General features: G+C 35.3%; 1 protein-coding gene across 1 annotated transcript in view; it reads right to left on the minus strand.

Annotated features, from left to right (window-relative positions):
• LOC149777142 (uncharacterized) overlaps nucleotides 1-16,996 on the minus strand; it is a 263,171-nt gene that overhangs the window by 111,902 nt on the left and 134,273 nt on the right. The window contains exons 10-13 of the mRNA XM_089941376.1: nucleotides 10,855-11,139; nucleotides 7,576-7,860; nucleotides 3,954-4,253; nucleotides 1,313-1,459 (exon numbers count right to left, since the gene is read on the minus strand). Of these exons, the coding sequence (XP_089797502.1) occupies nucleotides 1,313-1,459; nucleotides 3,954-4,253; nucleotides 7,576-7,860; nucleotides 10,855-11,139 (1,017 nt within the window). The remainder of the gene's footprint in view (nucleotides 1-1,312; nucleotides 1,460-3,953; nucleotides 4,254-7,575; nucleotides 7,861-10,854; nucleotides 11,140-16,996) is intronic.

Raw genomic sequence — 16,996 nt, forward strand, 5'->3', positions numbered from 1 at the left:
GTCTGGTAATCCTTTACTATGAGGCTATATTTCTTGCAGGTCTTTTTTTTATACAAAAATCTTCTTGTTAGTGAGTGGAGATAAAGTACAAGTTAACACTTAGGACCAGAGCTGCTTCAAGTGATCCATTTTGAATACATAAAGTTGATCTTTTTTATTCATTTTGGTTGTTTTTACAAGACTTTAAACACATTACTGGCCATCTCATATAGAGGCAACGGGAGATAAGGGTCAGCTTTGAAAAATAACAAAATGGTAGCACTGTCCTGGAGTATGTTACCCAAGTTCTACAAATCCCTTACTCTTTTACATATAGACCTTTCAGACGATATCACTGTCAGCCATATGGTAACACAAATTATAAATTTTCTAAAAGACTATAAAGAAGTGTGTAAATTCAAATAAAATCTTTTCGTATCTATTAAAAGAAAACAGTCCATCAAAGGAATGATGCTCAGCTGATTTTGAAAAGAATTCAAGTCAAAACTATTTCTTTATTTTAACTGCCAACTGTTGAAACCATGTCCGGTTTTCTTCGTCGATAGCCACATTTTCAAATTAGCTGCTGCAATGGACAGTGGTTGTCAGTGATATTATTAAACGCAGTAGACATTATCATATAATCATCTGACCAACTGAGCTAATTGTAAAACACACACCAATAAAACAAGCAGGAAATGGGCTTTCTGTTTGGTGTCTTAGCAATATGTGTGGAAGCTGTGGTGGTTCAGTGGTTAGCATGCTAGACTCACAACTAGAAGAGTGCAGGTTTGAATCCTAACACTGGACCAACCCCCATTAGATTGCTTGAGATGAGCCAAGCATGAAGGTGGAGAAAGTGTTGGTGGTTGTAAATAACAGATTCCATGTGTTATGACGGAAGATTACTCCTATCTTACAATGACTGGGTTGACCTATCAAGGGGTCAAGAAGACTGCTGAATCATGATCATTGGGGTCACTATGGACTTGGAGAATGATATCAGAAGTGGAAGTTTGGACTTTTTGTAATATTTGAGGTAGCAGTCAGAATGGTGGGAAGCATACATAAACAGATGATCCCACCAGAAACTGAATGTGTCTACTGTCCATGGCCTCTGTCCAGGACTGGAGAAATGTAAAAGGAGAGTCTATTGTTGTGTTTGGTCACAAACAAATCACCAGGTGTTTTCCCCATTATGAGTAAAAGGACTCTGTTATGGAGTGGGGAAGAGACCATTCCATGAGGAATGTTTTTCCTCATTTAAATACGTCCTGCAATGGAATGAGCTCTATAAACTGCTTGAGATTGGGTAAAGACACAACCAACTTACTGTTGACCAACAATGGAACAGATCCTGATGGGGACTGAAGCTGAATACCGGTACTGTGCATCAACCAGTTGTCAAAATACTGGAGAATCGGAATTCCCAGTAATTGGTGGTATGCCACTACCACACCCATAACCAGGTGAAGACTGGCTGCAGAAGCAGTTCCAAATGGCAGAACCCATAATTTAAAAGCTTCCTGGTCCTGGCAAACCTGGAGGCATTTGCAATGTGGAAAAAATATCAGAAAGTGCAAATAAGCATCGATCATTAATGGAGAACACTCAATTTGACAGGCATATTGGATTCCAGATTGAGGAAGTGGTCCCCATCTTGAAAGGTTCCCCAGAAGAAACCAGTCTAAAGGTGAGAGATTGACAGAATCATTCATGATGCTCAACCAAGCCTCTGAAAAGAGGCATGAATGAACACCTATGGGAATGTTTGGGAGAGGACTGTCTGGCAGGAGATGGTGTAAGTCCCTTGGGCTGTCCAACCCACTTATGAAGGTGGTTTACAGGACCTTTTCCTATATCCTTAATGGTGACTGGACCATGAACCCAAAGCAGGATATCAAACTTAAAAGATAGTGATTACATTACCTCATTTAGCATTCAATTATGTCTGGATACATGTGCCCAGTTGGTAAAATAGGAGAATTCAGTACAGACACACAAAATAACAATGCAGCATGAGTTAAATGAATAAATGTTATTATACAATAATGAAAAGGAAACCCAACACCAAATTGATGTTTAATGACTTATTTAAAAGAAAGGATTACCAATTCATACTAAGTTAGTGTAGGGCCTCTATTGCATTCTTTCTAAACACACAAGACGTATTTATAACCAAGTGTATATTGAAAAGAAGAGGGGAGTACCCTAACTCCTAAAGGGTATGATACAATGTATAGAAGACTTCCGTGCCCAGATTTGCCCCACTAGTCATCTTTGTACACAACGCTTGACAACAGATAACTGAAGCTGTGGTCATGATCGACACTGACAGACAAACATTCAATTCAATTCAATGATACAATGTGGTAACCTAACAGATCCCTTCCAAAACTAAAGAGAGCAGGGATTACCAGCATATAAATATGAATATAGACTGGTAACACTGTGATATAATTTTGCTGAGGGTTTGGTTGGTTGGTTGTTTTGGGATTTTAACACCAATTTTCAGCATATAATATGCTTTACGTGTTAGCCAAAATATTTGGTGGAGGAAGAACCCAGGAAAATCCTAGGAAAAACCACTTACCCACAAGAAGCTACTGGCAAGTTTTCTCACATACTTACAATGGTTGAACCATAGACTCGAATCCACACTCTATAAGGGCGATAGACAAATCGGCTAGCCTGGGCCCCTTTGTTGCAGGGAAGACTAACGTGGTAAAACACTCACAACAAACAATTTTTCCCCAGTTATAATCTACAACACATCCATTAATAAGGCTTCTCTGAAAATATGACTGTTCTGTACATGGGCATGTGAGGCACACTGGTGAATTGTATCTCATTTACAATTCTCCACTCTGGGAGGATGTATTCACATCAAATGTGAGGTTTTTTTTACATACAAAAGTAAAAGCTACATAAAAGCAATGGGTAAGATATTGCTGCCATTGAAAAAAGTACATCAGCATACAGTAATAAAAGCACAATATATAATAAGAAATGTCATTTCAACTGCATGTATTCAAAATGGACAACTAAAGACAGCTCTGGCATTCCCCAACCATAAACAAAATGTTTCTCACCTGAACTTGGCCCTAATATGAAAGGTAACTAATGAACAGGTAAATTGAGTAAAACCTTTTTGGACTTGCCTGGCACTTGATGTGATAGGCAAAATATTAAAAGTGCAAGTCAGTCTGGAAAAAGGTGCGGTCAAAGATTCAGTTGAACCCATTTCCATTTGAAATGGTACACTTTTCAGTAAGAAAAACAAAGAAGTTGAAAGCTATATGAAAAATTAACCTAACCCTCTTCTCAAAATCCAAATCTGGCAGAAACAATCCATGATTTTGTCTATATTAGTGTACACAAACTGTTGTTTCAATCTTTCAGTTACAACAAATTTGTTTAATAAAAGTTGACGTCTTTGCGCAAGGTCATATACTCAAGTTGCCTTCACATGAAATAAACTTTCATTTGTTGTGGTGTCAATAAACATCCAACAAAAACAATATCTTTAACCATCTGTCTGAAAAAAGGCAATTTCCTGGAAACCCTCAATAAAAATACAAAGAAATTAACTGCTGTAAATCACACACCTGTCTTAGTGACGACCACTTTATGTTCTGAATTTATCTGAAACAAAGTTTTGGTTTCTAAACTTTTTCATTTTAATTCATTTTTCAGTTTCTTCCTGTAATACATTCTGCAGAAAATTGTATTGAGCCACAACAATGACAGCAACAAATTCATATTAATAACAGCAATTAAACTATATCAAAAATTAACAGAATAATAATTTGACCTACTTAAAAAACATACTGTAAACAAAAGTCACTGAAAAATTTGCATACTGAGAATAAAACTAATTTAAAATAAAAATAAAAAATAAAGTAAAATAAAGTAAAATAATGATACAAATCAAGCTTCCAAAAGATTGGATTCTAAACCAAACTATTTCCTACCTTTAACAACCACAAGAAAGTCTGCAGATATCCTGCCCATTGTATTTTCTGCCACACATTCATATTTTCCACTGTGCTCTGAAGTAATATTTCTGATAATCAACATGGCAACCCGCCCGTCGTAAGATGACAAAAATGTGCCATCCTCAGGTAGTAGAACCATATCTTTTTGCCAAGTGATGACAGGTTGTGGGGAGCCAATGATGTCACTTTCGATGATAACTTTGTCTCCTTCATCAGCAATTCGGTTCTCTGGCTTGCGAAGGAAAACAGGCACAATACTGTCTGATGATGTGCATTCTGTGTTAGAAATGTAACAACAAATTACCAAGAAAGTTTGAATTATCATTGTTTATTGCTGTCAAGAGACATTTACAGAAAATGACTGTAAATTACTACCAGGGCAAAACTGATAGAAAATCCAGACAGACACACACACACACACACACACACACACACACACACACACACACACACAGCAATAGTTGCTCTATAAGGAATGGAATAGACAGAATTTAACTTAAATCTGGTTTTCTTATTTTCACATGATTTGGAATTAGTACCAATGGACACAATCAAGGTATCTGGCAAACGATCCTCATTAAGTTCTTGATACCTGCATGAAATTACTTATTTTATACAACTAATCACTATTAGCCTATAGCCCTATACAAATTCACTGGGCAAAATATGCACAGTAACCAAAATAGTTGACATGTGAAATTTCTGATGTCATGACAACCAGAGACAATGCCATGGCTATGGAGAAATGAAGTTATATTGCTTATTTTTCGGCCAGAGAATTATTGTGAGTGGCAAGAGAATTCCTGGCACTATTTGAAATACATTTCAAATGATAGAGGCAGGTGAAAATCTTAAATTTACTGATATTAAAGCTATCTTGTCACTGATCTAAATCAGATATCTCATATTTTAAATTACTTAGATGCAAATATATTTTGAATTACTTATAATTTGCTAATTTCAAAGTGCAATGTACTGATGGAATGCTATATGAATAAACTAACATCTGTTGAATAAGCTGCGATTCCTTAAATTTAGATGTCTAAAATGTATCCAAATGTTATTTCTCAACTTAATTTGTCAAACACAACAGAAATTGATCAAGGCGGCTGAAAACTCCTTATGTTTTGGATGTCCTGTCATAGCAGAGGGCCTTGTATACCTGGGCAGATCACTTGGAAATAAAGGTAACTAAAGTCACCCCAATTCACAAAAATTACTACTTTAGATCACAAAAATTACTACTTTTAGATCAATCTCAATTATACCAGCCCTATCCAAACTGACAGAAAAAAAACATAAACATGCTTAAAGATTTCTTCATAAGCTACAATGATTCAGGGGGAATAACTCATGTAAATCTGCTTCAATATTGTAATTTGATAATTGGCTCAAGCCTAGATGAAGGCAAGCTTGCAGGTACTGTCAATGTAAATTTTAGAGAATCATTTTACTTAGTGAGCCATACAGTTCTTCAAGATAACCAGTACATTTATAAATGTGGAGAGAAAACTGTGAAATGGTTCTCATTCTATCTCAAAGAGATACTAAACTGTTACAATAATAATAATAATAATAATAACTTGTTTTAAAGAGGGTGACACATTTAATTACACAGAACTAATCCTTCTTGTGTCCCTCCATTATATGCATACTTACATGACACAGTACACAGTTGCACACATAATAATGAAAGGAACATATAAATCATAATTCAACCTACATGAAAAATATATAAAATTTAAACAAACAAGAAACCAAATATACATGGACATAATAAACAGAAAATTTTATAAGAACATGCTTTATTGTATATTGTATGTATATAGTACAAAAAATAGTGAGACAGAAATGCTTAAGGTCTGAAAATTTATACTTTAAGTTGCAATCTATTTGTCAAATCAAACAGGCTACACTATTCATCTATTTAATCTGATTATTGTTAAATGCATTTATATTTGCTCTTTCTCTCATTTCCTTTGGGATTTGGTTCCAGATTAGAGGCACTGAATACTGAAAACGTTTCTTAAGAGTACTTTCTTTGGTTCTGGATTGATTATAAATGGAGTGCTCTCAAATGGCCAACTTGTATAAAAAGGTGTTCTTCAGGGTTCAAACCAAGGCTCTCTGCTATTTTGAATCTCTATTAATAATCTGCCTCTTTGTTTGCAAATTAGTTTGTACCAATATAATTATATGTTAATCATATCAGCCTATCAGATTTACATTTCTAAAAACCTATACAAACAAAACACTCTACCATGTGCTATATATGTTTTGGAATTTGGTGCAAACACATACACAAAACTGCATATGCATTTTGTTCTGAGTTGGTGAAAAAAAAACAAGTTTGATATGACATTGGGATACATCAAGACCATCACATCAAGACATATTCATACACCATATTAAATGTGTTCTTTCCCCAGACTTGGTACAAAACATGAACGTGTTTCTGTATTTATTACATAACCCCCTTTTCTAAGCTTTCTAATTAAATTTAACTTTACTGTATGAATGAATCAAACAAAATAGGGTTTATAAAAGTTTGATTCATTGAATCTAAATCTATCTAAACATTCTAAAGACTGAAACTATACCGATAACAAACAGCCCCAATATATAAGATTTCTTTTACAAGAATACCTCATCGCAAGTAATCACATGTCACAAGGTCCTGGATATGCATGTGAACAACGACTTAACATGGAGAACAAATAAGACATGTTATGAAAAAGGTATTTTATACACTTATGTTACTATCAAAGACTAAATACTTTGCCTCAATTTTCCAGACTTAGGTTTCATAAAAGCAGCATTCAGTAGTATTTGATTACTGTAAAACTGTATGGGAAGTTACTGCCAGCCCTACATAACCAAGATATTCAGAATAATCATTAGAATTTATTTTTTATGGATTTGCCAATCAAGCACAAAACCAACTAGGAATATATTAAGGAAAGGATATTATGAAAAAATGTAAAATTATGCACAAGTATTCAAATCATTTCAGTGTCACCAACATACTTTCAATCCTCAGCAAGAAAATCCACATTTGACCTTTAGTATGGTCTCTTGCAACCAAAACTTTCAAAATTACAAATCCCCATGAAAATGCCTCTAAAAATGAACATTTTGTATATTCTGGCCCACTGATTCGGTATAAATGAGTAAAATCAATGAAAGATGCATTATCAGTGAATACCTCTCATCACGGCACATGAAAATGGCTACACAATGCATAAATATGATTTATATTCTTTTACTCCTCCAAAGTTTTGGTTACATGTACTTCTTTTTCTTGAAGCTTGTATGCAACGGATGTTATCATTTGTAAATACTTGTATTAAACATTCTTGAACTTTTACCTGTGAATACCTGTTCATAACAGATGGCCCCTGGGGAGATTAGTTTTTGTACACTAAATGGGTTACCCTCTGAAAAAGACTTGTTTATTATCATTATTATTATTATTATTATTATCAAATAGAAGGACAGATGGAGAGACATGTACCATATGGGCGAGGAATTTTATGAAAGAATATTGACAGAGAAATAAATAAAATGACATATGGATTCCACTAAGGTCGATGATTACCTATTGTGGATAATATGCAAGATGACTTAGCTTCCCCAACTGCATTCTGAGCGACACACATGTAAGTTCCCTTGTCATCAAGAAAAACCTCTGCAATTTGCAATCTGGCCTTTCGACCATCAAATGTCTGTCGGAAGTCCGAGGAATTCCTCTGAATAATTCCATTTTTGTACCACTTGACTGTGTCAGCATCCTGAACACTGCATTCCAGCACTGCTCCACAGCCCTCATTAACAGTTATATCCTGGAGGAATGTTTCAATCAGAGGAGGCTTCAATGCTTTACCTTAAAATATTATAAAACGGAATTAATTTTTAACATCAGGATTTAGCATATACATACATTATATTCAATGTTGTCCAATTTCAGACAAAAGTCAAAAGTTTACAAATGGACCTGCTATTCTTCATTGAGAAATGAATCAGTCTGATGGATCTCACATAATATTTTAATAGTCTGATGGATCTCACATAGTATTTTAATAGTCTGATGGATCTCACATGGTATTTTAATACAGTCTGATGGATCTCACAGTATTTTAATACAGTCTGATGGATCTCACATAGTTATTTTAATAGTCTGTTGGATCTCACATAGCATTTTAATAGTCTGATGGATCTCATAGTATTTTAATACAATCTGATGGATCTCACATAGTATTTTAATAGTCGGATGGATCTCGCATAGTATTTTCATACAGTCTGATGATCTCACATAGTATTTTAATAGTCAGATGGATCTCACATAGTATTTTAATACAGACTGACCTCTTCCATCCAATTTCTATCACAGTATGTACCTGCTTATAAGTTGAGTCAAACTGCAAACAACAAAGATCCTGATCCACCATAGCATAATGCACCTGCAGATCAGAGTCTATGTTGTTGGTCTACTGATAATTCCTAACAAACTGCACAAACCCAGATCTGCTGGCACATAATGTGCCAACAGATCTGGGTTTGTTCAGTTTGCAGTTGGACTTGCCTTATGGGTAGATATCCTATTTACTGATAGAAACCATCCTATGGTGCAATACAACTGTACTGGGAACTATGTGATGATGGTCATTTAAAACTTACCCCATTTATCTCACAAAATCAAGATCCAATAGAAGTATATTTATATAAGCATCCATGAAAGAACTGATTGATTATGCTAAATAGTACATCAATACAGGAAAGGCTACCAGTATATTAAAATGAGGCAATTGGAGTAAATCGTTTTGCTTGGAGACAAACCAAGATAAAACATCTGTCCTGGTCTTTGGGCAGGATTTAAACCTATGCTAGTTACAAGTTTAGCATTCTAATAATTGAGCTAACATGCCAGACTGAGCATAATGAAATGAAAAAGATAAAGGTATAGCCTGACATAGATTTTAAAAGATTAAAAAAAAGTTCTAAGGGAAGGAACTGTTGTGCATTTCAGCAAAGTGCTAGATAGATCTGAGGTTGTTTCCCTTTCCTCCTAGTTCAAATTTCAAGCTACAATTTCACCAGTTACAAGAATGAGAGCCCAGAAATTCTAATGTGAAGAAGGCACAAGAAAATCTATATAAAATATTTCTTTTAAAATGATCAAAATAATAAATAAGACTACTTATACAATAAAAGGAGGACTGCCCCAAAATTCATTTAAAATCCCTTCATTTACTTACAGTTAAGGGCCTCATTTCTTGGAAAGGTGATAAAAGAATGACTTTTTGAGTAGCCAGTAAAATCAAGTGTGTGTGTGTGTGCATTTGTGTGTATGTGATTTGGATTTTTAACACAGTTCTAACAATTTTTCAGTCATATCGCTACGATGTCTGCAGTGTGGCAGTTTATGGTGATGTCTAGCACTGCAGCATCATGCTGCAGACATGCAGCATCATGTACCACCCAGTCACATTATCCTGACACCAGGCAGAAGAGTCTTAACACTAACCTCTTATTTCTGAGTGCCTAGTGAGGCAACTGTTAGTACCATTTTTATAAGTATGACTTGGTTGGGGTTCAAACTCGCAACTGAGGTGGATGCTCAAACCACTAGGCCACCAGAGCAGTCTCCAATAAAATCCAGACTGGTATAGACAAAAATACTCAAGACACTAAAGCCTGAAAATTAAGTCACAGTGACCAATGCTTGGTATGATTGGGTTACTATCCTTGAGATACATCCCCATACCAATTTTCAAGTGTAGATAGAATGGGGTGAATGATTTTGAGGGTGTAATGAAAAGATGGCTAAAAATAAAGAATCATTAAAGTGTGAAAAATAGGTCACAATGACCAGTTTGGTGTTTTACAGCACATCAATAAAAGTTGGATATTAAGTGCCAAGGTAGTTGGAATAAAGTGCCTTATCCGGGGACACATCACAGAAGCGGATGCAAATTAGGTCACACCAAGTATTGGCAGGGTCTTTTCTAGGATGCACCATTGCAGGATTCTTGCTAATTTCTAAAAAAATGAGCTGAAAAATCAACTGAATGTTTAAAAATCAAGCCCTACCTTTGTTTACTTATTAAATCCCTCCATATCAAGAAAATTCTCGCTTTTGCAGATGTGAGGTGGTCAGACTTTGCCTCTGACTTTCAGTTCTAAAGTAGACCAATTTTCATATGGTAAGTTACTTTCCTCAAGATGTCGCTACATAGAAGTTTTCATGAATGTTGGAAAAATCTTGGATCCTACTTCAATTACACTCATTAAAATTGTTCATCACAACTAAAACTCAGCCATGACAAAAAAGGTCATAGTGATCTAATTTTCACATCTGAGTGACACTTGCATTTTCGGCAGTTTGTATGAAATAAGCAAGAACCTGCAGCTGCTGTCTAATCATAAACCTAAATTTGAATTACCTCCCTTGACATATAATACTAACCTGAAATGCCTTTGGAGCTATACATTCTTACCAAATTAATTAAGACCTTAAAGATTGTTGCTATTATTAGCAATACAAACTATATTTGGTACAAGAGAATGGGCACTATGCCAGATGCATGGAGGGATTTAAATCCTATGAAGCTAAAAGTGATTGTCAGATACAGATGCCAGATAACAGTACCAGATGCCAGATAAACAGTACAAACATAAACTTCATGTATCAAGTAATGTTCATTCTGCTTTACAGTTGAATACAGACAAGAATGTTTTAAAATTTTCACGGACAAAACATCTGAGGATTGTTGATGTCACCATCACCATCTTTATTATCCACAAAGTCATATCATGTCAACACTAGAAAAGTGACAACACTGTCTCAATGTTCAAAAGCGAGATAAAAAAAACTTACTTTTGATGGAGATACTAGCTTTGGACTCGGCCTCTCCCACAGGGTTGTGGAAAAAACATTTGTATTCACCAGCATCATCTGAACTAGCATCAGCAATGAAAAGTGAGGCCTTCCCACTAGTGCCATCAAAATGAAAAGTGCAGTGGTCAGAATCTTCAATTGCTCTGCCATTATGATACCATGTGACCATTGGCAGTGGTAAGCAAGTTACAGTGCATTCCAGCATGACACTGTCACCCTCTTGTGAGGACACATCCTTCATTGGGGTGATTATCTCTGGACAACCTGAATACAAAAATCATACTTCTAAAATCATATTTTACTCACTATGTATGCAATTTCCAAAGTTAGTTGAGTACGGAATGTTTTAATAAATAAATCTCAATTTTCACAATTTCATCAGTTTTGATGATTATTTAATTTTTTGTAAATGATATTTTTTGGGTTCATACTGACATGAATTTTAGTTTCCCAATTTTTTAAAATTTTGTTTTTACTAAAATACCGAAGGTTGAAAACTTTACAGATGAAAGCTAGTCATTTTATCATTATTTAATCCAGTGGTTCCCAACCCCCAAATTGTGACCCAAATTTAGGTCATGAGGATGTTCTGGAGAGTTACCAAGATCTTTTTTTTTGAGGGTAATAAAACTTTTCAAAACATGGAACCAGGATCCTGAAGTTCAGAAAACTATTTTTTAGGGTCGCAGCCAAAAAGTTTGGGAACCAATGATTTAAAACCATTTAATATAAACTACAGCATATATTTTGTTAGAAAATTAAATAACACAAGGCTTGATTGTAAATACTATATTTCACAATTCATCTAATATGGAGACCAATTCATAGGCAAGCAGATGCATAAAAGGTCCAGTGACATCTTTCTGATGATATTATTTAGGAATGAATAATAAATATGTTAACTGAGAAATTTTCTGACATTTTTTAAAATATATTTATGACTTCCATTTTGGAATGGTATAGAGTCTGAAGAAAAAGTGTATCAGGACACAAAATGGTGAAAAAATGAACAAATGGACATTATTCAGACAATAAATCTATAAATACTAACGGCTAAACTGGCTGACAATAAATAATGTTCAACAACAACACCATGAATGGTACATTATATGTCTCCCTCCATTTTTTATTGTGCTCTATGGTGCTATATGTAGGCACTTGTATGGGAATAGTTGACTCCAGCCATTATTGACCAGGAGACTCAACGACCTTGATCTATGGTCAAGATATGTAACCTTGAACTAAACTTATTGTGCTGAAGCCATTATTTTTCTTATCAGACTTACCATGGCTATGACCTTTAAACCCTGGAATCTCATGGTTTCTTTAATAACCTAAGAGCAAGCCATCTACATTTACTGCAGAAAAATTGCTATTTTTTGCAAAACCCATTTTTCTCCAAGGAATAATGACCATGGCCCATGACCCTTTAGCCCCAAATTAACAGGCTCCTTGCACACCATACCAACAAGTTCTCCACAAACTTTAACTGAACTATATGGCAATAAAACTAAACTAATTATACATAAGCCATTTTTCTTTTGTCAGCTACAGCAACACTAATATTTGGCATTTTTACCATAAATTCAATGGGCTTCTTCCTTAACCAAATCATTAGCAATCCACAAACTTTGGTGAAGATACACACTGAAATTTCTGTGCAGGCACCATCTTTCATTTTTCAATTTTTTTCAGCCAGTGACCCTGACCTTTTCACCCCCAAATTAAATTCTACCTTACTCCATGTGCAAGCTAGCACAATGTTTGTAGAAAAATAAACTAAAAGCTGATTAATGACAAAATTCCTCTGCCAATATAAACAGAAAACTTGATGTGGGAGACTCCATTCAGTTCTAGTTTTTACCCTCTTCTTTTAACATTAATGGAAGTAGAGTTAGTAAATGTAAATTTTGTGACATTAAATCCAGTTTTTTGGTGCAAGGCAGTTTCATAAGCAAATTTAACACCTTTATTTCAAAGTATTCTTTCTTCAACAATTCACTCTGAAATTTCATTTCAGTGAAGACTGCATTGTTTGTTTCATGGATGTTTAGCAAGGATTGGAACAAAAATCATAGTAGTATCTGCTGGCTTAGTTATGTCACGAGAGCAACAAATGTCATGTCTAATTGATGTACTTTATCACTTTAACACTGACCCTGAATTTATTAATGTTCCACAAACTGACAAACATGACAAGTACTGAGTGCCTAAGATATGGTTTCTAAATGCATTATAACTAAGTGGCAACAGAGAAATTCCTATGGCGAGTGGAGAAGTGTAAAATATACTACTTCAAAAATATTCAATTTCAATACCAATCAAGTATGACTATGAGAATAAAATTGATCAAATACCCTTTAGTTCAAATTATTAATGAGGTAAAAAGATGCCATCCATTAAAGCCATACATAAACTGTGTTCACTGAAACAAAACTGGTTATATTTATGAATTTTGTGGCTATCTGGGACAACAGCCAATAATACTGGCAGGGCTAGAAAAATCCAACAGTCTGCTCATCCATCTTGTAGGTCGGTTAGGACAAGCAAAAACTGCAGTCTCGTCATGCCATTTTATTCAGCACAACTTACAGCAATTTAAAAATTGCCTAACTCTATAATGAAGAAAATTGTTTCTAATCATTTTCACATTTTACTGCCATTAGAACCCATTACATAACTGCCTTTTATATGCAACTAAATCTTCACTAATGAAAATTTTTTCCATGGGCCATGCATCTTGAGAATTTCTTCCATGGGCCATGCATCTTGAGACCACATTTTTTTAATTCCTATCTGAATCTGAAGAATCTTAGAAACAGTGCATGAAAATGAAAACTTGTCAGCTGCAAAATTTCAATGATAATGAAAATTACTGTACATCTTTTAGCATTTATACTGAAAAATTCACACCTGGCGGACATTATCTTCAAATTTTTGAAGACACTAATGTAATATCTTAGCCAAGACTGAAATAAAGATATGTGGATGGATGTAAGGATGTATGGATGGATGTAGGGATGTACTGATGGATGTAGGGACGTATGGATGTATGGATAGATGTATAGATATATGGATGGATGTAGGGATGTATGGATGGATGAAGGGATGTATGGATGGATGTATAGATATATGGATGGATGTAAGGATGTATGGATGGATGTAGGGATGTATGGATGGATGTAAGGATGTATGGATGGATGTAGGGATGTATGGATGGATGTATAGATATATGGATGGATGTATAGATATATAGATGGATGTATAGATATATGGATGGATGTATGGATATATCGATGGATGTATAGATATATGGATGGATGTAGGGATGCATGGATGGATGTATAGATATATGGATGGATGTAGGGATGTATGGATGGATGTAGAGATGTATGGATAGATGTAGGGATGTATCGATGGTTGTAGGGACATATGGATGGATGTAGGGATGTATGGATAGATGTAGGGATGTATCGATGGATGTATGGATAGATGTATAGATATATGGATGGATGTAGGGATGTATGGATGGATGAAGGGATGTATGGATGGATGTATAGATATATGGATGGATGTAAGGATGTAGGGATGGATGTAGAGATGTATGGATCGATGTAGGGATGTATGGATGGATGTATAGATATATGGTTGGATGTAGGGATGTATGGATGGCTATTAGGATGAATGGATCGACGTAAGGATGTATGGATGGATGTAAGGATGTATGGATGGCTGTTAGGATGTATGGATCAACGTAAGGATGTATGGATGGCTGTTAGGCTGGATGGATGGGTGTAAGGATGTATGGATGGATGTAAGGATGCATGGATGGATGTAAGGATGTATGGATGGCTGTTAGGATGGATGGAAGGGTGTAAGGATGTATGGATGGATGTAAGGATGCATGGATGGATGTAAGGATGTATGGATGGCTGTTAGGATGGATGGATGGATGTTACAGGATGTATGGATAGATGTAAAGATGCATGGATGGATATAAAGATATATGGATGGATGTAGGGCTGTATGGATGGATGTAATGATGCAAGGATGGATGCATGGATGTATGGATGGATATAGATATATGGATGGATGTAAGAATTTATAGATGGACAAAAAGTAGATTCTACTAAGAGAAAGATGTTTATTTTTTTTGTAAACTTTTTGACATTATGAATATTATGTGTAACTTTTGTGTTTTGAAATATAATAAAGACATGTTTCTCACCATGTGTTTCAAATATGAAAGTGAAATTTATTTTTTCTTAAAAGAATACAATCGCAATGTTGATCCTTGTAAAATCAATATATTACACAGGAAACAAGGAGCAAATTATTATCAGATGAAAACAAGGATCACAAAGGATCCATCTTAGGCTGCACTCAATGACCCTTGTTTTTCATTTTTGGCACAAAAAAGTCTCTCTAAGGCAACTGTATGGTGTATAACAAGACCCCCCAAAAAATAAAGATAGATGACCATTATAACTGATTTTAGGCATGAAGCATGTCCTAAACTTATTGAATGGAGTGCATTCATTGGCATAAGATGATATTTTGCTGAATACGATTATCTCAGGCACCAATGAAAAGCAAATTGTCAATGATCATAAATAGATTATGTAAAGACAAGAAGACAAAATCTTCAGCCAAAACACTGCTGTGTTTATTTGCAAAGCTGTATACAGGGAGGAAAAAAAATGAAAAATGAATGTCAAATATGAATTCTAGAGGAGAATGGTTACTTGAGAACCAGGAATTGAAAATCAAAGTATGGAAGGATGTGACTGGGTTATTAACACAGGCACTTGGGTCAAAGATTTATAAATTTCTGCAATAAACATTCCCTTTTCCAGCATTGTATACCAAAAACACTCACCTACAATTTGAGACCAACTGCAAACTGCACAGACCCAGATCTGCAATCACATAATGAACCAGCAGACCTGGATGTGTGCAGTAGTTAGTAGAACAAACAACATAGACCCTGATCTGCAGGTGCATTAAGCTATGGCAGATCACGACCTTTGTCATTTGCAGTTTTCCTTGGCTTATAAGCAAGTACATAGGGTATGCTGAATCAATCAGACTAAAGCATGATTTGCTACAATTTCCTTGTCTACTAAAACAACCATGAACTAAACAGTGGATGGTTATCTTAACGGAAGAAAAGCTTGCAGAAAAAAGTGCTGTAGTCTAACACTACAACTACTGATACAAAACATAAAATCCTGTAAAAGTGACTGATTATTTCAGAAATTAATGAATCCATGATGCATTAGTGCTTGTGATAATATGTGTTTGAAGATAAGGCTACCCACACACATGCACACAAATGAAAGGTATACCCTACTATCAAGATAAAGTAAATTAACCATAAAATGACTATGCCATTTATTGCAACCATATAATCATGTCCCATTTATGGCAACCATATAATCACTACCCCGATTAGGAGCCCCCGAGTAGCCAAGTGGTCTAAAGCACTCAGCATTCCGGATGTGCATCTCACCTGTCTGCGTGTGTTCGAGTCTCAGGCTCAGCTAACATGGGTACGTGAGAAAGCTTGCCAGTAGCTTCTCATGGGTCGGTGGTTCTTCATGGGGTTTTCCTAGGTTCTTCCTCCACCAGTTATACTGACCACCATGTATAGCCTATCCTGTGCTGAAAAATAGCATTAAACCCTACAACAACAACAACAACAACAACAACAACAACAACAGTCCCAATTATGACAACATATGCAAGAAATTGCTTTATTCACAGGAAATGAATGATTGAGACTATCCTGTCCCTTGAACTGATGGAAATTACACTGTATATGGCAGACTGTATATGGCAGTCTGCCAGTCTCTCCCATGCTTGCTTGTCAATCACACTGAATGAGTAAGTACCTCTATCTGCAATTAACATAAAAATGACAACATAGTTTACTTTTAAAGATACTTTCATTTGCATAATGTATTTGAGGTAAGGATTAAAAGATTATGAACTCAAGTACCAGACTGATTTATGTATGAAGCAGTAATGGTTTAAAAAGACTGCTGTGGAACAACTTGACACGCTGCTGGACAGTACCATCTTTACCCTGTTTTGGAAACCAGAAGTAATTATCACATCC

Source organism: Sinohyriopsis cumingii, chromosome 18 (assembly GCF_028554795.1).
Source record: "Sinohyriopsis cumingii isolate HCF-2022 chromosome 18, ASM2855479v2, whole genome shotgun sequence".
NCBI lineage: Eukaryota > Metazoa > Mollusca > Bivalvia > Unionida > Unionidae > Sinohyriopsis > Sinohyriopsis cumingii.